Here is a 23431-nt window from a genome sequence, read left to right on the forward strand (position 1 = left end):
ACTTTAACACCAGTAAATTGCTCGTACATGCAAAGGCCCACTGCAGTAACTATAGGAGTCCCATTTCCTTGCTTACTCATCATCCCTGGACAGTATTACCTTTTTTTAGAAAAAATATTCTGCTAATCTGATGGGTGAAGAATGATTCAAAGGCTGATAAGCTTTTTCTTTACATAATAATAGAAGTGCATCCTTCGCAGGTGTCTGGAATACAACTTCTAGAACCACTCTAGGAATCCTTCGGAATTCGTTGTATCGTTTTTGTTGTCATACTCTCCCCCTGCAACAAATTCATATATTGTTGTCTTCCAGGTCTAGGAAGGAGCTCATCTGGTTCTAATGTCTATTGAAAACAAAATATTTTTCTTCCTTCTAGCCTTTCTTTCACTCAGAGACATCATTAATTTTCATGTCATCATTATTATTTGACTATATAAACTATATTGCTTTTTTATTTTTAAACAGAACAATGATAAAAGTGAATTTCTGTCAACAGCACCTCGTGGGCTAAGGAAAAGACTAATAGGTGTGTATTTCTTTTTACACTGAGCTTTTATAAAAAGAAGCATCTAAACAGGCAATAATGGTTAAATATACAGGTTCTAGTCTTAGAATGCTTACATTTTGTCTTTGGGCTGCCACTTACAGGGACCTCTCTATGCCTCAATTTTTTTCATTTGCGAAATAGGGATAATAATGGTACCAGCCTCAGAGTTATTTTGAGATTAATTGAAATAAAGGATGTCAAAGTGCTTAGCATAGTGCTTGACCTTGGTATGTGCTTAACAGGTGTTGGCTATTATTACTTTTTATTATTATAACTACTTATTGCTATTTCTTTTCACGAAAGAAAGGATATGTTCATGTCTTCAATTAAGCTGTAGATTCCTTAAGGGCAAGGACTATATCTTATATTTTAACTCATAACACTTAGCACTATGTCTTTACATCATAGTCAATGGATATTGAGGTTAGTTAAAATTCTTCAATAAAATAACATGCCTTTTAGTTTATTTGCCTGAGACAGTTTTAGAAATAGTTCTATTGATTTATTTAGAAGTTTTATCAATATATTGAAACAATTTTAAATATTTATAGTGGTACTGAATACTATACAAAGCCAAGTAAACAGACATGGTTCCCGCCTTTGGGGAAATTAAAAATGGTTTGGTTTTTTTTTTTATGTTTTGGGGGGGTCTTTTTGGCCACACCATGTGGCCTGTGGGATCTTAGTTCCCCAGCCCGGGGTTGAACCCGGGCCACGGCAGCGAAAGCGCTGAGTCCTAAACACTGGACTGCCAGGGAGCTCTCTGGTTTGGGGTTTAAATATTTAATTTTGGGGCAAATGACTTTTTGACCTTTATATTTCTGAAAGATGTCAACTCCTTTCTTGGGATTGACCCCTTGACAATAATATTAGCTAACATTGTTAAATCTATGCCCTGTAGCCCTTCTTCTTTCAACGTATAGAGTTGATAATACATTTTTAATCAACATAAAAATTATAACACTAAATTATTGGATATCTGAAGCAATAAAAGATGATATATGCAATTGATTATTATTATTTTATGTCAAATACATCCCACATCTTAAGTTTCCTCCTTACCCCACAGAAGAATCCTTTTTAGAGAAAGGGTGAACTTCCTTCTCCTCAATCACCACCAAACAAATATATCAACATGTGTGATGTATTCATGTAAATAGGGTAAAGACATTGTCTGGTACCTCCTACCACTTCTAACCCTTGCATCTACCATGGGCAGCAGTCAGTGCAAATCTGAATCTGCTAAGCTATATATGCCCACAAAATCAAGCCTTTTTTTTTTTTTTTTTTTTCTTTTTCAATATCTATATTTGTTATTTGCTGACTCTGGATATTCTGAAATATGCTTTTCAAAATAAAGAGTGATTTGCTTAAAATTATTTCATTCATATTTTGGAAGTTAACCTTTTATGGTAGTTTTATACTTATTTTGTTGAGTGTAAGTTTTATCCTTACTTTATGATTATAAAACTAGCTTTATTATTTCTGGAGAGTGGTGGGGGTGGCCATGGTTTGTTTAAAAATATAATTCTTATATCTACTATGGGATGGATTGTGAGTATGTATTAGTAGTACTTAAAGTAGTAGCTGTCATTTATTGAGTGCTCTGTCAGTTAGGATGGCATTTTCAGTAGGCAGCAATGGAAAATTCTATAACAATGGCTTAAGCCATGGACACTGAAGTATCTCACATCATTAGAAGTCTAGGGATACACAGTTCACGGTTGATGTAGTGACTCAACAGTGTCATGAAGGATACAGGTTCTTCTTTTCGCTTTGCCGCTGGCATTTTTCATCTTTGGTTTTGATATTTTATATTGCAAAATGGCTTCCATAGCTTTAAGCTATGGGTATAAGTAAGGGGCTTTCCTTCCATAAGTGAGGAAAATCTTCCCCAGAAGCTTCCAGCAAATTTCCCCTCAAGTTTCATTGGTTAAAGGTTTACATGGCCAACTCTAGTTGCAAAGGAGGCTGAGAGAGCATGTATCTGGCAAAGGAAACGACAATTAAATTACTGATTATTTATCCCTTAGGGTGGAGCACATTGCCACATTTTACAATGAATTCTATTAGCAAGGAAGAAGGAAAGAGAATGGTATTACGTATGACTGACAATTTCTGCCGCATTTCGTTTGTGTTAGCCATTGTTAGTTGTTTTACATGCATTTCAATGTAATCTTCACAATGCTTTATTAAATTAGGCACTGGTAGCCTCATTTGATAAGTGAGGAAACTGGTGCTCAGAAAACTTACATAACTAGCTCTGGTGAAATCATCAGCAAGTAATGACAAAACCAGAAGGCACAATCTCTTACTTCAAAGCCCACACTCTTCCTAATACCCCAGAATGCCTCTTTTGTCAAACTGTCCAATTTTCCCAATTGCTTCCTCCCCACACAGTTCCAAGGTTTCATTCTGACAGTGAAAGTGAATATTCTGCTTCCAACTCGGAGGACGATGAAGGGGTTGCACAGGAATGTGAAGAGAACACTAATGAAGTCATATTGAGCGAACAGATTCAAGCTCAGAATAGAGTAGTTTCGGCTCCTGTTTGCAAAGAAACGCCTTCTAAGAAAATGAAAAGAGATAAAACAGTAAGTGAAGAGAGACTTTAAAGAAAAATCAGTAATATCTCAAAGATAAGCTACCTAAGAGATCCAAATGGGAGGATGAACATAATTTTTTTTCTTCACTTTTCTACATTTTCTCAGCCTTTCACATAAATTCCCGCATATATTTGTGTCTATTTCTGGACTTCGTATCCTGGCTTCTCTGTATCCATATTCATGTATCAGTACCATAGTATATGCTAAAGGTGACAATTCAGTTGAATAAAAGAGCTTTTAAATAAATTTTAATTGGATAATTGGAGGCAAGACTTCTCAGTATATACCTTTTTATATAGTTTCATTTTTGTAACGTTGCTGATGTAACAGCGTAAGTATTAAATGATGTGACTATGGACCCATGTTGGGTCGTTTGGAGAACACTGCACATATTATGGTCTGAGAAAAGGCTAATTATCCCAGCGTGCTCTGTAAAGACTCAGAGCAGTCTAGGAAGCCTCCTGCTTGAATGACTTTCCATTCCTTCCTTACCACCACGGAGCTCAGTTCTGCCCCAAATCAGTAGAACACGTGGTGAGTCATTTTACTGGAATAGTAGGCAAGTCTTTTTTTACCTTGCTGTTGATGTCTTTCTCATTTCCACAGTCCTTCAACTGTACTAATTAAAGGATTTGCTAGGAGTGTGTGAGACAAAACAAAGGTCCTGATTGTAAAGACCCTTTTTTTTTTCCAGTCTAAACGGGAATTATATGTTGGAATTTAGGAATCGTTTTTGGGCCGACTACTTCAATCTAGTCATTTTCTTCAACTTTTATGACCCTAAGAGTTACTCAGTTTTATTACTGGAATTAAATTTGCTTGGTCCTTAGTCTGTGTTGTTGCTTCAAAAAGAAAATACTGACTGCCAAGTAAAGAATTTCACATATCCTGTTTATGCTAATATTACTGTCTAGTCCTCATATAAAACAAATATCTGAAACTAAGAACTCACTTTGCTTTGTCCACTTTCAGAGTGACTTAGTAGAAGAATATTTTGAAGCCCACAGCAGTTCAAAAGTTTTAACCTCTGATAGAACACTGCAGAAACTAAAGAGGGCTAAACTGGATCAGGTATGTTGCAAGGAGTGTTACTTGTAAATTGTTCTTATTGTGAGCTGAAAAACATAGTACATAAGCAGCAAATCTGAAGAATAAGTGCATACAGCAGAATACTGTCCTGATCAAATGAAACACAAATTAGTGTGACATCACTATTGCATATTTTATTTTGTAAATGGTAACTGGTTCACTGGATTAGAATTGTTTGACGTACTCTAATTATACATGTATAATTACGTATTTTTCTCTTATTTATTGTTTCTTCAGGATCTATAATAATCATCAGGGTCATAGTTTCTTTTTTTAATTTATTGAAGTATAGTTGATTTACAATGTTGTATTAATTTCTACTGTACAGCAAAGTGATTCAGTTATACCTGTATATATATTTTTTTCATATTCTTTTCCATTATGGTTTATCACAGGATTTTCTTTTTTTAACATCTTTATTAGAGTATAATTGCTTTACAATGGTGTGTCAGTTCTGCTTTATAACAAAGTGAATCAGTTATACATATACATATGTTCCCATATCTCTTCCCTCTTGCATCTCCCTCCCTCCCACCCTCCCTATCCCACCCCTCCAGGCGGTCACAAAGCAGTGAGCTGATCTCCCTGTGCTATGCGGCTGGTTCCCACTAGCTATCTGTTTTATGTTTGGTAGTGTATATATGTCCATGCCACTCTCATTTTGTCCCAGCTTACCCTTCCCCTCCCCGTATCCTCAAGTCCATTCTCTAGTAGGTCTGCATCTTTATTGCCGTCTTGCCCCTAGGTTCTTCTGACCATTTTCTTGTTTTTTTCTTTTCTTTTTTTTTTAGATTCCATATATATGTGTTAGCATACAGTATTTGTTTTTCTCTTTCTGACTTACTTCACTCTGTATGACAGTCTCTAGGTCCATCCACCTCACGACAAATAACTCAGCTTCGTTCCTTTTTATGGCTTAATAATATTCCATTGTATATATGTATCACAGGATTTTGAATATAGTTCCCTGTGCAGGGTCTTAGTTTCTTTGATATGCATGTACCATTAATTTCTGTTACCAATTTAACCTACATATTCATTGAACCTCACACTGGTCATAAAACAAAGACTGACCTGACTCTCAGTTGAAAACCTTGCAAAAAGCAGAGGATATTCTGCTTCTTGCTATTATGGAAAGCCTGCCCATTGCAGTAAGGTAACAAGGTTGCTGTATACTCTGGTTCCAGTGTCTCGTTTTATAAAAAAATAGCATACAGTTAGACTCAGGGCTTTGACAGATACCTCACTAACAGAGGACAAAGAACCATCTGAATAAGAAAATCTTTCATTAGCAAGTGGGCTTGAGGAACTTCCCTGGCGATCCTTGGTTAGGACTCTGCACTTCCACTGCAGGGGCATGGGTTCAGTCCCTGGTCAGGGAACTAAGATCCCACAAGCCATGCAGCCAAAAAAAAAAAAAGAAAGTGGGCTTGATAATTTAAGTCAAGAAGAGATTGTTATTGACTCAGAGAGAATCAAGATTTTATTATTTTCTGAAATAGGAATTCAGTGCAATTTCCTAAGGTATACAGGGCTTTTGACAGAGTTTTCAAGCTATAGAAAAAAGAGAAGAGAGGTTTACCATAGGGTAAACCTCTATGGCTTGGATGACGTGGTGCTGTGTGGTTGGGGGTTTTTGGTTTTTTCTGTTTTGTTTGTTTCTTTCCACCTGTCTCATAGGTATTGCAACTCAGATCAGAGACTAGCTGAAAACATGTGTCAAGAAACCAAGCTGTTCAAGGAAGAGATGGCACTAACGTCTGCTTAGTGCATGTATTTTTTTTTTCTATACAGCAGGTTCTTTTTAGTCATGAGTTTTATACACATCAGTGTATACATGTCAATCCCAGTCTCCCAGTTCATCCCACCACTTTCGCCCCTTGGTGTCCATATGTTTGTTCTCTACATCTGTGTCTCTTTCTGCACTGCAAACCAATTCATCTGCACCATTTTTCTAGGTTCCACATATATGTGTTAATATATGATACTTACTTTTCTCTTTCTGACTTACTTCATTTGTATGACAGTCTGTAGATTCATCCACATCTCTACAAATGACCCAATTTGGTTCCTTTTTATGGCTGAGTAATATTCCATTGTATATATGTACCACATCTTCTTTATCCATTTGTCTGTTGATGGGCATTTAGGTTGCTTCCATGACCTGGCTATTGTAAATAGTGCTTCAGTGAATATTGGGGTGCATGTGTCTTTTTGAATTATGGTTTTCTCTGGGTATATGCCCATTAGTCAAGATTGCTGGGTCATATGGTAATTCTACTTTTAGTTTTTTAAGGAACCTGAATACTGTTCTCCATAGTGGCTGTATCAATTTACATTCCCACCAACAGTGCAAGAGGGTTCCCTTTTCTCCACACCCTCTCCAGCATTTGTTGTGTGTAGATATTCTGATGATGACCATTCTAACTGGTGTGAGGTGATACCTCATTGTAGTTTTGATTTACGTTTCTCTTATAATTAGTGATGTTGAGCATCTTTTCATGTGCTTCTTGGCCATCTGTATGTTCTCTTTGGAGAAATGTCTGTTTAGGTCTTCTGCCCATTTTTGGATTGGGTTGTTTGTTTTTTTAATATTGAGCTGCATGAGCTGTTTATATATTTTGGAGATTAATCCTTCGTCTGTTGATTCGATTGCAAATATTTTCTCCCATTCTGAGGGTTGTCTTTTCATCTTGTTTGTACTTTCCTTTGCTTTGAAAAAACTTTTAAGTTTCATTAGGTCCCATTTGTTTATTTTTGTTTTTATTTCCATTATTCTAGGAGATGGATCAAAAAAGATCTTGCTGTGATTTATGTCAAAGAGTGTTCTTCCTATGTTTTCCTCTAAGAGTTTTTTTTTTTTTTGCGGTACGCAGGCCTCTCACTGTTGTGGCCTCTCCTGTTGCGGAGCACAGGCTCCGGATGCGCAGGCTCAGCAACCATGGCTCACGGGCCTAGCCGCTCCACAGCATGTGGAATCTTCCCGATTGGGGCACAAACCTGTGTCCCCTGCATCGGCAGGCAGACTCTCAACCACTGCACCATCAGGGAAGCCCTCCTCTAAGAGTTTTAGAGTGTCCGGTCTTATATTTAGGTCTTTAATCCATTTTGAGTTTACTTTTGTGTATGGTGTTAGGGAGTGTTGTAATTTCATTCTTTTACACATAGCTGTCCAGTTTTCCCAGCACCAGTTATTGAAGAGACTGTCTTTTCCCCATTGTATATCCTTGCCTCCTTTGTCATAGATGAGTTAACCATAGGTGCGTGGGTTTAACTCTGGGCTTTCTGTTCTGTTCCATTGATCTATATTTCTGTTTTTGTGCCAGTACCATATTGTCTTGACTACTGTAGCTTTGTAGTATAGTCTGAAGTGAGGGAGTCTGATTCCTCCAGCTCCGTTTTATTCCCTCAAGACTGCTTTGGCTATTCAGGGTCTTTTGTGTCTCCATACAAATTTTAAGATTTTTTGCTCTAGTTCTGTGAAAAATGCCATTGGTAATTTGATAGGGATTGCATTGAATCTGTAGATTGCTTTGGGTAGTATAGTCATTTTCACAGTATTGATTCTTCCAATCCAAGAACATGGTATATCTCTCCATCTGTTGGTATCATCTTTAATTTCTTTCAACAGTGTCTTATAGTTTTCTGCATACAGGTCTCTTGTCTCCCTAGGTAGGTTTATTCCTAGGTATTTATTCTTTTTGTTGCAATGGTAAATGGGAGTGTTTCCTTATTTTCTCTTTCAGATTTTTCATCATTAGTGTATAGGAGTGCAAGAGATTTCTGTGCATTAATTTAGTTTCCTGCAACTTTACCAAATTCATTGATCGGCTCTAGTAGTTTTCTGGTGGCATCTTTAGGATTCTCTGTGTATAGTATCATGTCATCTGCAAACAGTGACAGTTTTACTTCTTCTTTTCCAATTTGTATTCCTTTTCTTTTTTCTTCTCTGATTGCCATGGCTCAGACTTCCAAAACTCTGTTGAATAATAGTGGCGAGAGTGGACATCCTTGTCTTGTTCCTGATCTTAGAGGAAATGCTTTAAGTTTTCCACCATTGAGAATGATGTTTGCTGTGGGTTTGTCATATATGGCATTTATTATGTTGAGGTAGGTTCCCTGTCTGCCCACTTTCTGGAGAGTTTTTATCATAAATGGGTGTTGAATTTTGTCACATTTTGTCAAAAGCTTTTGCTGCATCAACCTAAATGCCCATCTATTGAGATGATCATATGGTTTTTCTCCTTCAATTTGTTAATATGGTGTGTCACATTGATTGATTTGCGTATACTGAAGAATCCTTGCATCCCTGGGATAAATCCCACTTGATCATGGTGTATGATCCTTTTAATGTGTTGTTGGATTCTGTTTGCTAGTATTTTGTTCAGGATTTTTGCATCTATATTCATCAGTGATATTGGTCTGTAATTTTCTTTTTTTGTAGTATCTTTGTCTGGTTTTGGTATCAGGGTGATGGTGGCCTGGTAGAATGAGTTTGGGAGTGTTCCTTCCTCTGCAATTTTTTGGAGGAGTTTGAGAAGGATGGGTGTTAGCTCTTCTCTAAATGTTTGATAGAATTCACCTGTGAAGCCATCTGGTCCTGGACTTTTGTTTGTTGGAAGATTTTTAATCACAGTTTTAATTTCATTACTTGTGATTGGTCTGTTCATATTTTCTATTTCTTCCTGGTTCAGTCTTGGAAGATTATACCTTTCTAAGAATTTGTCCATTTCTTCCAGATTGTCCATTTTATTGGCATAGAGTTGCTTGTAGTAGTCTCTTAGGATGCTTTGTATTTCTGCGGTGTCTGTTGTAACTTTCCTTTTTCATTTCTAATTTTACTGATCTGAGTCCTCTCCCTCTTTTTCTTGATAAGTCTGGCTAATGGTTTATCAATTTTGTTTATCTTCTCAAAGAACCAGCTTTTAGTTTTATTGATCTTTGCTATTGCTTTCTTTGTTTCTGTTTCATTTATTTCTGCTCTGATCTTTATAATTTCTTCCTTCTGCTAACTTTGGGTTTTGTTTGTTCTTCTTTCTCTAGTTCCTTAAGGTGTAAGGTTAGATTGTTTATTTGAGATTTTTCTTGTTTCTTGAGGTAGGCTTGTATAGCTGTAAACTTCCCTCTTAGAACTGCTCTTGCTGCATCCCATAGGTTTTGGATCTTCGTGTTTTCATTGTCATTTGTCTCTAGGTACTTCTTTTTTTTTTTTTTAAATAAATTTACTTATTTTATTTATTTATTTTTGGCTGCATTGGATCTTCGTTGCTGTGCGTGGGCTTTCTCTAGTTGTGGCAAGTGGGGACTACTCTTTGTTGTGGTGTGTGAGCTTCTCATTGTGGTGGCTTCTCTTGTTGCAGAGTACGGACTCCAGGCATGCAGGCTTCAGTAGTTGTGGCTCACAGGCTTAGTTGCTCCGCGGCATGTGGGGATCTTCCCCAACCAGGGCTCGAACCCATGTCCCCTGCGTAGGCAGGCAGATTCTTAACCACTGTGCCACCAGGGAAGCCCTGTCTCTAGGTACTTTTTTTTTTTTTTTTTTTTTTTTGCGGTACGCGGGCCTCTCACTGCTGTGGCCCCTCCCGTTGTGGAGCACAGGCTCCGGACGCGCAGGCTCAGCAGCCGCGGCTCACGGGCCCAGCCGCTCCGCGGCACGTGGGATCCTCCCAGACCAGGGCACGAACCCGTGTCCCCTGCATCGGCAGGCGGACTCTCAACCACCAGGAAAGCCCTCTAGGTACTTTTTGATTTCCTCTTTGATTTCTTCAGTGATCTCTTGGTTATTTAGTAATGTATTGTTTAGCCTCCATGTATTTGTGTTTTTTATGTTTTTTTTCCCCGTAATTGATTTCTAATCTCATAATGTTGTCAGAAAAGATGCTTGCTATGATTTCAGTTTTCTTAAATTTACTGAGGCTTGATTTGTGACCCAAGATATGATCTGTCCTGGGGAATGTTCCGTGTGCACTTGAGAAGAAAGTGTATTCTGCTACTTTTAAGTGGAATGTTCTATAAATATCAATTAAATTTACCTGGTCTATTGTGTCATTTAAAGCTTGTGTTTCCTTATTTATTTTCTGTTTGGATGATCTGTCCATTGGTGTAAGTGGGGTGTTAAAGTCCCCTACTATGATTGTGTTACTGTCAATTTCTCCTTTCATGGTTGTTAGCATTTGCCTTATGTATTGAGGTTCTCCTGTGTTGGGTGCATAAACATTTATAATTGTTATATCTTCTTTTTGGATTGATCCTTTGATCATTAGGTAGTGTCCTTCCTTATCTCTTGTAACAGTTTTTATTTTAAAGTCTATTTTGTCTGATACGAGAATTGCTACTCCAGCTTTCTTTTGATTTCCATTTGCATGGAATATCTTTTTCCATCCACTCACTTTCAGTCTGAATGTGTCCCTATGTCTGAAGTGGGTTTCTTGTAGACAGCGTATATATGGGTCTTGTTTTTGTATCCATTCAGCAAGCCTGTGTCTTTTGGTTGGAGCATTTAATCCATTCACGTTTAAGATAATTATCGATGTGTATGTTCCTGTTACCATTTTGGGTTTGTTTTTGTAGGTCCTTTTCTTCTCTTGTGTTTCCCACTTAGAGAAGTTCCTTTAGCATTTGTTGTAGAGCTGGTTTGGTGGTGCTGAATTCTCTTAGCTTTTGCTTGTCTGTAAAGCTTTTGATTTCTCTGTTGAATCTGAATGAGATCTTTGCTGGGTAGAGTAATGTTGGTTGTAGGTTCTTCCCTTTCATCACATTAAGTATATCATGCCACTCCCTTCTGGCTTGTAGAGTTTCTGCTGAGAGATCAGCTGTTAACCTTATGGGATTTTCCTTGTATATTATTTGTCATTTTTCCCTTGCTGCTTTCAATAATTTTTCTTTGTCTTTAATTTTTGCCAGTTTGATTACTGTGTGTCTCAGCGTGTTTCTCCTTGGGTTTATCCTCTATGGGACTCTCTGCGCTTCCTGGACTTGGATGGCTCTTTCCTTTCTCATGTTAGGGAAGTTTTCGAGTATAATCTCTTCAGATACTTTCTCGGATCCTTTCTCTCTTCTCTCTCTTCTCCTTCTGGGACCCCTATAATGCGAATGTTGTTGTGTTTTATGTTGTCCCAGAGGTCTCTTAGGCTGTCTTCATTTCTTTTCATTCTTTTTCTTTATTCTGTTCCACAGCAGTGAATTCCACCATTCTGTCTTCTAGGTCACTTATCCGTTCTTCTGCCTCAGTTATTCTGCTATTGATTCCTTCTAGTGTATTTTTCATTTCAGTTATTGTATTGTTCATCTCTGTTTGTTCGTTCTTTAATTCTTCTAGATCTTTGTTAAACATTTCTTGCATCTTCTCGATCTTTGCCTCCATTCTTTTTCCGAGGTCCTGGATCATCTTCACTATCATTATTCTGAATTCTTTTCTGGACAATTGCCTGTCTCCTCTTCATTTAGTTGTTCTTCTGGGGTTTTATCTTGTTCCTTCATCTGGTGCATAGCCCTCTGCCTTTTCATCTTGTCTGTCTTTCTGTGAATGTGGTTTTTGTTCCACAGGATTGTAGTTCCTCTTGCTTCAGGATTGTAGTTCCTCTTGCTGCAGGATTGTAGTTCCTCTTGCTTCTTCCTTAGTGCATGTATTTCTTTTTTCTTTCTTTTGCGGTACACGGGCCTCTCACTGCTGTGGCCTCTCCCGTTGCAGAGCACAGGCTCCAGACACGCAGGCTCAGTGGCCATGGCTCATGGGCCCAGCCGTTCCACAGTATGTGGGATCCTCCCGGACTGGGGCACGAACCCATGCCCCCTGCATTGGCAAGCAGACTGTCAACCACTGTGCCACCAGGGAAGCCCCGCATGTATTTTTATATAAGCAACATGGGGGAAGGAGAAGTGGATCTAGGGTCAAAGTAGGACTTCATAGGACCTAGAGACAGACAGACCTGTTGGAGGATGAAAGAAACACCTGTTACTGATAGTGAAGAAAGGAAGGTCTTTCATTAATTGTGGACATAGCTGACAGGTATGGTCATAGTAACATGTGTCAGTGAGCATTTATTTCTCATGTCTGCGGGTCACCTGGGAGTTGGCTGATCTAGGATTTGCTCCACGTGTCTGTCTTCCTTGTTGGACCTCCCTGGAAAGCTAGCAGAGGCATGTTCTTCTTATAAAAATGTCAGAGACAGAAGAAGTAGAAAAACAAAAGACCTCTTAAAGCCTGGGCTCAAACGGTCTCAGTGTCACTTCTGCCTCATTCTAGTGGCCACAGTAAATCACGTGGCTGAAAACAAAGTCACAGAACAGGGGATGGGGACTAGATTCCACCCGTTTAGTGGGAGGGATTGCAAAGTCACATGGCAAAGGGTACAGATAGGAGGAGGGGCAAGTATTGGGGCTAGTAATGTAATTCTGCACAAATACTAAAGTTTGAAATGAAGGTGAATAGGTGACATAACATTTCAGAGTTCACACTAAGTGTGAGTATGCTCTGATAATACAGTATAAATAACTACTGAAAATGACACTAGTGCTTTATCTGCTTTTCAGGGCTCTAGACGTTAGGGAAAAAAACATCAGATGGAGAGAGAAATTTTTGAAATCTACTACTTTACAGTTTTACTTAGAATTTGTCCTATTTCTCTTTAAGTATATGGATGAATAAAAACTGTATAGGCTAGAGTGCCTGGAATCTTGGTTGCTGCTCTAGTCTTCAGTATTAAAAAATATTTTACTTAAAGGCTAAAATCATGAAAACACAGTAGTGCCAGGGTAGAAATGCATATACAGCTTTTTACTAGAGTTTTCATTTCAAGAAGTGAGCTGTGTTTGAGTCACTAGCATGAATTTTCAAGTTTTGGGTACAGAGCAATGTATTTTCCTCAGTTTATTTTTACATTATTGTTTTAAGAACTTTGCCGTACTTACCAAAGATAAAGGATTTGTTAGAAACAGCTTTTAAAGAGGAGCAGTGAATTTTACTAATGATAATGGTAAATTATAAAGAAACTTGACTGTTTTCTGAGAATTAATATTGAACTGTTACCTTAAGCTTTTACATTTTTTCAAATCCATAGGTTTTTAAAAGAGTGTCTGGATTTGTTGTCAAAGCTGGGAGGCAGGTTTAATTGTCTCCTTATGGTAACAATATTTTTAGAAATTAAAGACTTACATTGATATTTGGAATTTATAGTCATGTAAATGGTTCTAGAGAAAATGTAGCAAATTCTTTACTGTTTTACATATTTGTACTTAAAGAATGTATAAAACATTTTAAGAAAGAAATATTGAAATATTATGTGTATTCTCAGTAGATGCACTCATTACCAAACCTGATTAAAGTAATATTTCCACTAATGGCCTCTTCTAACCTCTACCTCTAAGGAAATATTTTTAGTATGGATTGATGTGATGTAATGTGGATTGAGAGTGATTTTCTTCCCTCCCTCTTCCTTTTTTTTTTTTAAAGCAAACTTTGCATAACTTACTGAGCAAGGTTTCTCCTTCCTTTTCTGCTGAACTTAAACAACTAAATCAACAATATGAACAGTTATTTCATAAATGGATGTTGCAGTTACAGTAAGTACTATTATCATTGTAAACCTTTGTAAAATAAAGAATAATATATATTTACATGTCTATGTTAAAGTCAAAGCAGTTTGACATTTAATTTTCTTTTTGCAATGAACTTGATATGTATTTTTAATTATATGTAAAAATTTGAAAAAACAGGTGTTTTCCCAATTTTATGACCCAAATGTAGAAATGTCATATTATTATATGACTCTTCTCAGAAATTCCAATTTTCAAGAAATTTGTCTTTTCTAAGTGTTTTTTTTTTTTTTTTTTTGCAGTACGCGGGCCTCTCACCGTTGTGGCCTCTCCCATTGCGGAGCACAGGCTCCGGACGCGCAGGCTCAGCGGCCATGGCTCACGGGCCCAGCCGCTCCGTGGCATGTGGGATCTTTGCGGACCGGGGCACGAACCCGTGTCCCCTGCATCGGCAGGCAGACTCTCAACCACTGCGCCACCAGGGAAGCCCTGTCTTTTCTAAGTTTAATCAGACTTGAAAGCTATTGTGTAAAATAGCCTTTCTTAGAGTTATTACTTATAAAAATATTTGAAAATATAATTTGTCAAGATTGATAAATATATCAGTTAGATTTTAATTCAGAGTTTCTAAAATGAAAGAATATATATTTTTCTTTCAATCTCATTCTGTTTACATGTACTGTAGACCTTCAGAATTTCATGAGATCTGTTCTCTAAACATTATTTTACCATTTTAAAATTGTTTCTTAGAATATTTTTTTAACTTTATCATTTTTCAAATACCTCAGGTTAAATTTAAATTTCCATTAAAACACCTAGAAGAATGATAAAGATTAAAACGTAGTAATGTTTTTCTATAGTTACTTTTATATTTGTATTTAAAAGGACCTTAATATAAAGAAGTGCTTGAAGTGTATGCTAAAATGTGAATGGTGCAGTAAGAACATAAAAGTTGCCACAATTTCCCCCAATTGATCCTGGTTTTCTTTGCCAATAATAAATCAAAGGAGTATGCTAGTAAGAAAATGATTATCTTCCCTGTTAGGACCTTACCTTCTCTCAATAACTATTTATGGACCTGTTCATTTTGAATTTATAAGGCAGATCTTCACTCTGATCCCATACCCCAGTCCCCCAGTTCTTCTTTCTTCCCATATGTCAGCTTTGATAACTTGATTTGCTTTGCTTCCCAGCCTAGACCTCATAGTCAGCTACTTTAGTAGAATTGCTAGCTCTCTGAACTCCCTTGCTTCTTTTTTTCTGCTGCTTCTATTTTGCTAATCTCTGCCTTTGGGGGTTATCTCTTTTCTTTTCTATTTCCAGGCTATCCTGCATTGCTACAGAGCATCACGTAAATACTGTTTCTGATTGACCTCCGTTAAAAAATCATGGAGTTGAACTTTAGCCTGACCCCTAGTGCTTGGTGTTCTGGGTTGTCTCATTTACTCTCTTGGCTTCAGTTGCTTTTTGTATGTGAATAACTGCCGTAACTATATCTCTAGCCCAGCCAGATCTCACTCCTCAGCAGCAAATGTGAATGTATATTGGAAGTGTCCATGTGGAAGTCCTGTAAATAATTCAATATACATAAAATTTAACTTATCTTAAATCCCTCAATCCCACCTGCCCCAGCTACCTCGCATAGTGGATGCACCCCATTCATGCAGTCTATGCCAAAAAACTGAGCTATTCTTAATAGTCCCTTTCACTTAACCTTCCATGTCTAATCACTCTCCAAATCCAACCAATTTGACCTGTAAAGCTCTTGACACATTTGTCTCCGTGACACCTAATTGAAGTCCATAGTCTTTGGTGGTTTTACCCTCCTTCCTATCCATTCCCCCACTCAGTCAATGTAATCTTCTAAAAAGATCATGTTACTTTCCTATTAAAACCTTTCACTTAACACCTGACTCTTTACTTTTAAATGCTTATGTTCCTTGGAATAAAATCCAATTAATGTCTTAGTTGATTTAACAACACTTTTGTGACCTGGCCCCTGATTACTTTTCCAGTTTAATCTATCAGTTAAAACTCTGCTTCAGCCTATAAGACTTTTTAGTGTCTTGTACCTAGTGCCATGTTCTCCCTTGCCTCTTATTACTTGAAAGGTAGTAGGAGTTTGAGAGAAAGTTGGAACTGCAAGCTTGGTGTACAGATAATAAAATTGTGCTTTTGCTTTATATAAGTTGGGAGTCAATAGTTATTTAGCCATGCCATTTCTTCTTGTATTCTTTATAAGCTTAAATTAAGGAAACTGGTTGATTATAAAATTGGCAATAAGACGTACTGAACTTGGGCTTCCCTGGTGGTGCAGTGGTTGAGAGTCTGCCTGCCGATGCAGGGGACGCGGGTTCGTGCCCCAGTCCGGGAGGATCCCACATGCCGCGGAGCGGCTGGGACCGTGAGCCACGCATGGCCTATGAGTCTGCGCGTCCGGAGCCTGTGCTTCGCAACGGGAGAGGCCACAACAGTGAGAGGCCCGCGTACCACAAAAAAAAAAAAAAAAAAAAAATAGAAGTACTGAACTTTAATTTCATGAGTGCTGTTTTTCTTACAGCCTGGGGTTCAACATTGTGCTTTATGGTTTGGGTTCTAAGAGAGATTTACTGGAAAGATTTCGAACCACCATGCTGCAAGATTGCATTCATGTTGTCATCAATGGCTTCTTTCCTGGAATCAGTGTGAAATCAGTAAGTTTTAAAAATGTTAAAAGGAACAACATCATATCCCCTGCCAATCCATATCCCCGTGTTAATGAGGATGCTATTTCATATTCTGGAGCATTCAGTTTTTGTTTTTATTGCAATAGTTTTCACACTAGTAGGATTGCACAGTGCTTAAGATCATGTGTTTGGACTCAGAGGGTTCTAGCTTTGAATCCCCATCCTTGAATTTCCTATTTGGTAACTGATAATGTATTAAATCTTAGGGAAATGTTAGCTTTGTTTACTACATTGAATACCAACAGTACTTCTCTCAAGAATAGGATTATGGGGGACTTCAATTTTATTATGCTTTTATGTCACTTTAGTGCTCTAAAAATAATAAAAATATAAGAATGGTTTATAGTTCTTTGATCATTTTTACTCCAGATGCTCATATCTCTTCATCATTTGAAAGTTAATTTAAACCTTTTGAGTTCTGGATATTAACCAATGTAATATTCCTTTTTAAAAGTGTCTTTAATGTTTGGGTCCTCTTTCATTTGATAAATCTATAGTTTTCTAATATTTTTCATATTGTTAGTTTTTGGTTTTGTTTTGTTTTTACTACCTGCTTATGTTATATTTACACCTTTGCTATTCTTCCCTGTTTCCTTTTAGCGATAACTTATGCAAAGAAATGAATTAGATGTACTTAAGTACCAGTAGAATTTTTGAAGTGATTTTTCAGACTTAGTGGGAAATCCAAATTTATTTTTAATTTATTAAAAAGATTGGGGCTTCCCTGGTGGCGCAGTGGTTGGGAGTCCGCCTGCCGATGCAGGGGACACGGGTTCGTGCCCCGGTCCGCGAAGGTCCCACATGTGGAGCGGCTTGAGCCATGGCCGCTGAGCCTGCGCATCCGGTGCCTGTGCTCCGCAACAGGAGAGGCCACAACAGTGAGAGGCCCACGTACCAAAAAAAAAAAAAAAAAAAAAAACGATTGGTTTGCTAGTTGTATTTATCCTACATGACAGAATAAGTTATAACTGATGTACCTCTTGCACTTCTATGACATAGATCCTGAATTCTATAACAGAAGAAGTCCTTAATCATATGGGTACTTTCCGCAGTGTGCTGGATCAGCTAGACTGGATAATAAACAAATTTAAAGAAGGTAACGTGAAGGAGATGCTCTGTAGTTTTAGGGTGAAGCTAAGCGTACTTATTTGTGTACTAGTATACATAAAATTGAGGATTGTTTTAATAATGACACTTCTCTCAATGCTGATTTAGATTTTGATTTCTTTAAAATCTTTTTCTGTGAACTTTTTCTGTGAACTCTAACTTACCTAACAGGAAAGAATTACTCCTGCTACCTTGAATTTATATAGCCAAAGCCTCTTTTTTTCCCCCCCAAAACCTTTTATTTCAGGATAATTTTCAAGTTTTGTTTGGCCAGTGTAAAGTGTTTCCAGTTAATTGGTACCTCTATGTCCGATAGTTTTATATTGTTTAATATGTTTATAAAGCATTCTTATCTTTATCCTGAGTAAGCATCAATGCATTTGAATAATTTCGTATACTAAAATCTGAGAAATGGGGGACAAAACATTTGTTGTTCTTTTGGTGTGAATGTTCTTGTTATATGAGCATTTCAGAAAATTAAAAATAAAATTATTTAGGGTCTAACAATTGTCATTTAGTCATTGCTTAACAATTAAATGGAGTAATTGGTTATGCTTAATGATTTAATGGATGATTTTGATATTGTTTGTACGCTCACTAAAATAGGTGCCTGAATCATTTTTTATATATATTTATATGTAGTTACTCTATTAGATATAATCTGTATTATAATAAATATTTATATATTATATAATCTGTATTATCTAAATATAATTTATATTAAATAATTTATAATTGTATTAATCATATAAATGTTTTACATAGTTATAATATAGATGTTATATAATTATGAATTATATAAATTATAATTGTATATTACATATGTAATATAATAATTATATGTTTGTTTACATATAATTTAAATACTGACTATGGTGACTTCTAGAATTTAAGGAACCTTGGACTTTCAAAAATGTGTCATCTCAGAATCTTTGTCACTATATTGTCTCTCTTGTCCCTCTATCCCCAGTGGAAGAGAAATGTACTTATTCTCTTTAAAAGGCTCATCTTTTGTCATAAATGCCAATGTCCCATTTCTTACCAGCTCCTGAGGGACTTAGCAATGGCTTTTAAACATGTATAGAACTTCTTCCATCTTAAGAAAAATATTTACCTGATTCTACTGCCCTTTTACTCTATTTTATTTCCGTATTTCAATGTGATTTGAGAGCTTTTGAAGACATGTCCTGCCTTCTACTGTTTGTTTCCTTCTTAATTTCTTGCCTCTGTGCTACCTGAATTGTATGCTTGAAGATCACCTGTAATTTTTTTCATGCTAAAAACACTGACCTTGCCTCACCCTTTGTTTATGTTGATCTCGCCAGTATTTGATGGTGTTGACATCTCCATCATCCAGATTCTTCCTTCACTGACTTTTATGATATTTTACTTCTCTGACCTTCCTCATGCCTTGGGCAATATCCTAAGCCTCTCCCCTTCTTTTGTCTCTTGGCTTTTGTGATAACCAGGGTTTTCTATATTCTCTCTTAATGAGAGAACTCTTAATGAGTTCTATATTCTCTCTTAATGAGAGAACTCTTAATGAGAACGCTTAATGAGAACTCTTTTTTTTGGAGGAGGGGACGACTCCCTCCTTTATCCCACCTTGCAATTCAACATGCACAGATTCACCTCCAATCCGATATGTATCTTGCCTTATTTCCTATGCCGTATTAAAACTGGTTTCTTCATGGTCTGATTCAAGTGTTAACCATTCTGGTTAAGTCTCTAACTGCTCCAGTGTCTACTGATTTCCAATGAATTTCTTTTTTTTTTAAAGACTATAATAATGTCTTGCCTGTTTTATGAATGACTGACATAGCTTCTCAAATAAATTGCATACACCTAAGCAATAGTTCTTTTGTCCTGTGCTACTTTGATATATTCTTTAATACAGTCCCTGCATGTGGTAGGGGGCTTCACAAGTACTCACTGAAAATAATAATTGCATTCTCTTTCCTTTTAGAATCTTCTTTAGAACTCTTTCTTCTTATCCACAATTTGGATAGCCAAATGTTGAGAGGAGACAAAAGCCAGCAGATTATTGGACAGTTGTCATCTTTACGTAATATATACCTTATAGCATCTATTGATCACCTCAATGCTCCTCTCAGTAAGTTAAATATTACTATTTTTCCTTCTTGAGATATCAGTCTTTGAAAATTAATTTTCTTAATGTTGTCACAGCATTTTTATTGTTTTAAAGTATGCTTTTCCTTTGTTGTGTGTTTAAAGACATAGTTGCCAAAAATATAGGTGTCCTTAATCTGATTTAGAACATAATTCTTGGAAATAAAAATTTACATAGTAAAGGGTGTGTTTTACAGCTAAAGTTTCATGAAGGAGAGGAGACCCAACTATTATTTTGGTTTCTTTCTACTCTTCTTTGTGGAATTGCAACATTTATTTTATGCATTTAATTCAGACTTTGTGATAATCCTATAAAATGAAATGTTAAATTATTAAAATTTTTAAAAGAATGCCTTGGTAGTGCTAATAACTTGTATTTAATATACAAATAAAGATTCAGATGTTGATTGACAGTGAAATTAGATTGTGAGGTACTGATTTGGATGGGGAAATAGCAAAAATGAAAATTTTCAGGATTCACTTTTTATTTAATGCTTTCTGTTCTTTCCTAGAGTGGAATCTAGTAACAAGACAATATGAAAATAATTAGTAATTCTTGTTTTCTTTGATCATGTACTCTAGTGTGGGATCATGCAAAGCAGAGTCTTTATAACTGGCTCTGGTATGAAACTACTACATATAGTCATTATACTGAAGAAACCTCCTATGAGAATTCTCTTCTGGTTAAACAATCTGGATCACTACCACTTAGTTCCCTAACTCATGTCTTACGAAGCCTTACCCCTAACGCGAGGTAAGAATGAAAACTATAGTTTCTTTTTCAAAAAACTCTATATATTTTAAGATATGCCATACTAGGTTTTAATGGCTATACTAAAGTCCTTACTTAGTTTGCAGGATTGAGAGAAATAGTAGTAATAATAGTTGCCAGTACTGGATTATGCATTAGGCAGACTACTCAGTAGTAATAATAAATAATAATAATAAATATAATAATAAAGCAAGAGTACCAGCATTTTTGTTTTTAATAGATTTTTATGTTTCTGAGTAAGAGCATCTCAATGTTCATCATAGAGGAAAAAGCAGAATTTTGATGGATTTTACTTAAATTTGATAGTTATTTTTAATTACATATTGAACATTATGATTCAAACACAGGGCCCTTTACGTGAAATAGCTCATTTGATCCTAAGGTAGATAGTAAAGGGCACAGAGATTTTGATCCAAATCTGCATGGTTCCAAAGCTCATCCTCTTAAATCTTGAACATCTTTGTATAGTGTCTCCAGTGAAGCCCTTCAGCAGCCTAACCAAGAGGCATATCTGAATTAATAAAAGCAATTAATAAAGGTTAAGGAAAGTTGTATACAGCATAAGCCAGGAAAAAATAAATTGCATAATTAACCTGTTGAAAAAAGGCGTTGAGTAGCCTCACAGGAGGCCACAGAGAAACGTAAGAGGCAAGTCCTGAGCATTCCTTTCCCAGCCAACCCCCTGCCAGTAACTCATACCACAGTGCAGTGTTAAAACTAGGAGACTGACATTGGCATAATCCAGAGAGCTTATTCAGATTTCACCATTGATATGTGCACCCATTTGTGCATGTGTGTGTGTTTAGGTCTGTGCAGTTTTGTCACGTGTAGCCTTGTGTAACTACCACAATCAAGATACGCAACTTTATCATCACAAGACTCCCTTGTGATGTTAACCCTCAAATGCTAATTTCAGTGAATTTTGTTACTGTATAAAGCTGTTTTTGTACACTTGAAGGTTATCATTGCAGTAATAGTGAAATATGTATTAAATGAATATCTAATCAAAATTTTTGATGGAATTGGGAATAGAAAAAGTGTTCATTTAATTTTACTATTATGCTTACTCCTAATGGACTGTTGCAAGTTATTACATATAAACTTGGGAATCCATGCAATGTAAATGCTCTAATGCAATTATTTTTTAGTTGGGCATACCTAAATGTCTGTGTGCTAGTCTCCAAAGCTTTTTTGGTTCATTCCGTACACTCCAATGTAATTTAGTCTTTACTTGGTATGAATGTGATTGATCAAAAAATCTTCACCAAAATTCAGCAGTGTAGTCAGTGGTAGTACTTAGTTATAAAGTGGTCATTCAGATGATCCAAAATATGCTTATAGAAATTATCTTCTAGACTGTCATAAAAATGAAAATGCAAAAGGTTTAAAATTTTTGCCAAATCCAGGGACTTCTGGGGAACTTGGTTTGTGTAACACTGCTTCCAACCCAATAATTCTACTTGGTACACACTCTTACAGAAACAATCCAAAGTATGAAAGAGTATTTATTTATAATTGTATTTAATTTAATAAATTAATATTTTTTATTAATTAAAATTGGAAGTAATGTGAACATCCAAAACCAGTAGGGAAATGGTCAGTTTGTGGTACGATAGATGAGCAGACATTAAAAACTTTAGGAAGAATTTTTAAAGACATGGGAAAATCAATAAGTGAAAAAGAGAGGTATAAAATGGTGTGTACCATATGTAAATGCATGAATTTATGTTTTCACACTGCCTTGTTCCACAAAGACTTGAGAAAGCAGCATATGCATGTATGATCTCCACATCAAATATTAGTGGCTGTTATTTTAAGGTTATGGGGTTAATATTTTCCTCTTTAGTTTTTATTATATATTACAAGTTTTCTATAGTGGACCAACCTGTAGTCTAAAAAAACACAAGTTGACCCTGAACAACGTGGGGGTCAATCCATGCCTAACTTACAGTCAGCCCTCCACATCCGCAGTCCCTCCGCATCCGCAGGTTCAACTCACTGGGGGCTGTGTGGTACTGTAGTGTTTACTGTTGAAAAATATCCACGCATAAGTAGACCCACGCAGTTCAAACCCGTGCTGTTCAAGGGTCAGCTGTACTCCTAGATTTTCTTTAAAAGGAAATAAAAAAGCTTCTCCTTTTTAAGTAGACCAGGATACGATGTTCCTTGAGAAAGGAACAGAAGGTAATACAGACAGGCCAGGTGTTTCACACTCTTTGTGTATTTTACTATTAGCTGTTATCTTTGAATGTTAACATTGTGGATTTGAATTTCTGTTTGTTTTTTTTTTCCCTAGGGGGATTTTCAGGCTACTAATAAAGTATCAGCTGGATAACCAGGATAACCCTTATTACATTGGTATCCACTATATATTTTTAAATTTATTTATTTTATTTTTGGCTGCATTGGGTCTTCGTTGCTGCACGCAGGTTTTCTCTGGTTGCGGCGAGCGGGGGCTACTCTTCTATGTGGTGTGCAGGCTTCTCATTGCGGTGGCTTCTCTTGTTGGGAGCACGGGCTCTAGGCGCACGGGCTTCAGTAGTTATGGCACGTGGGCTCGGTAGTTGTGGCTCGTGGGCTCTAGAGTGCAAGCTCAGTAGTTGTGGCACACGGGCTTAGTTGCTCCATGGCACGTGGGATCTTCCCGGACCAGGGCTCGAACCCATGTCCCCTGCATTGGCAGGTGGATTCTTAACCACTGCACCACCAGGGAAGCCCCATGGTATCCAATATTTATGATATTAAATTGTGTGACTTTTTGTTTCATCCCATAAATTATTTTTTCTAGAATCTAATAATAGCACTGCAGTTTTTCACAGCAGTGAATAAATGGTTTGCTCTGTGATATCGTGTCTGCCATATCGAAAATTTTCAAGCAGCCCTACAGATACACTGCTGAACAGGCTGTTTGCCAGTACAA

General features: G+C 36.8%; 1 protein-coding gene across 2 annotated transcripts in view; it reads left to right on the top strand.

Annotated features, from left to right (window-relative positions):
* The window catches only part of ORC2 (origin recognition complex subunit 2), a 51089-nt gene that overhangs the window by 22729 nt on the left and 4929 nt on the right, over positions 1 to 23431 (top strand). For both annotated transcript variants that reach the window (XM_082658626.1, XM_082658627.1), the window contains exons 8-16: positions 466 to 526; positions 2948 to 3141; positions 4126 to 4224; positions 13694 to 13803; positions 16337 to 16469; positions 17502 to 17598; positions 19576 to 19722; positions 20322 to 20493; positions 22808 to 22869. In XM_082658626.1, coding sequence (XP_082514752.1) covers positions 466 to 526; positions 2948 to 3141; positions 4126 to 4224; positions 13694 to 13803; positions 16337 to 16469; positions 17502 to 17598; positions 19576 to 19722; positions 20322 to 20493; positions 22808 to 22869 — 1075 coding nt within the window. The remainder of the gene's footprint in view (positions 1 to 465; positions 527 to 2947; positions 3142 to 4125; positions 4225 to 13693; positions 13804 to 16336; positions 16470 to 17501; positions 17599 to 19575; positions 19723 to 20321; positions 20494 to 22807; positions 22870 to 23431) is intronic.

Source organism: Grampus griseus (genome assembly GCF_964374135.1).
Source record: "Grampus griseus genome assembly, chromosome: 7".
Lineage (NCBI taxonomy): Eukaryota > Metazoa > Chordata > Mammalia > Artiodactyla > Delphinidae > Grampus > Grampus griseus.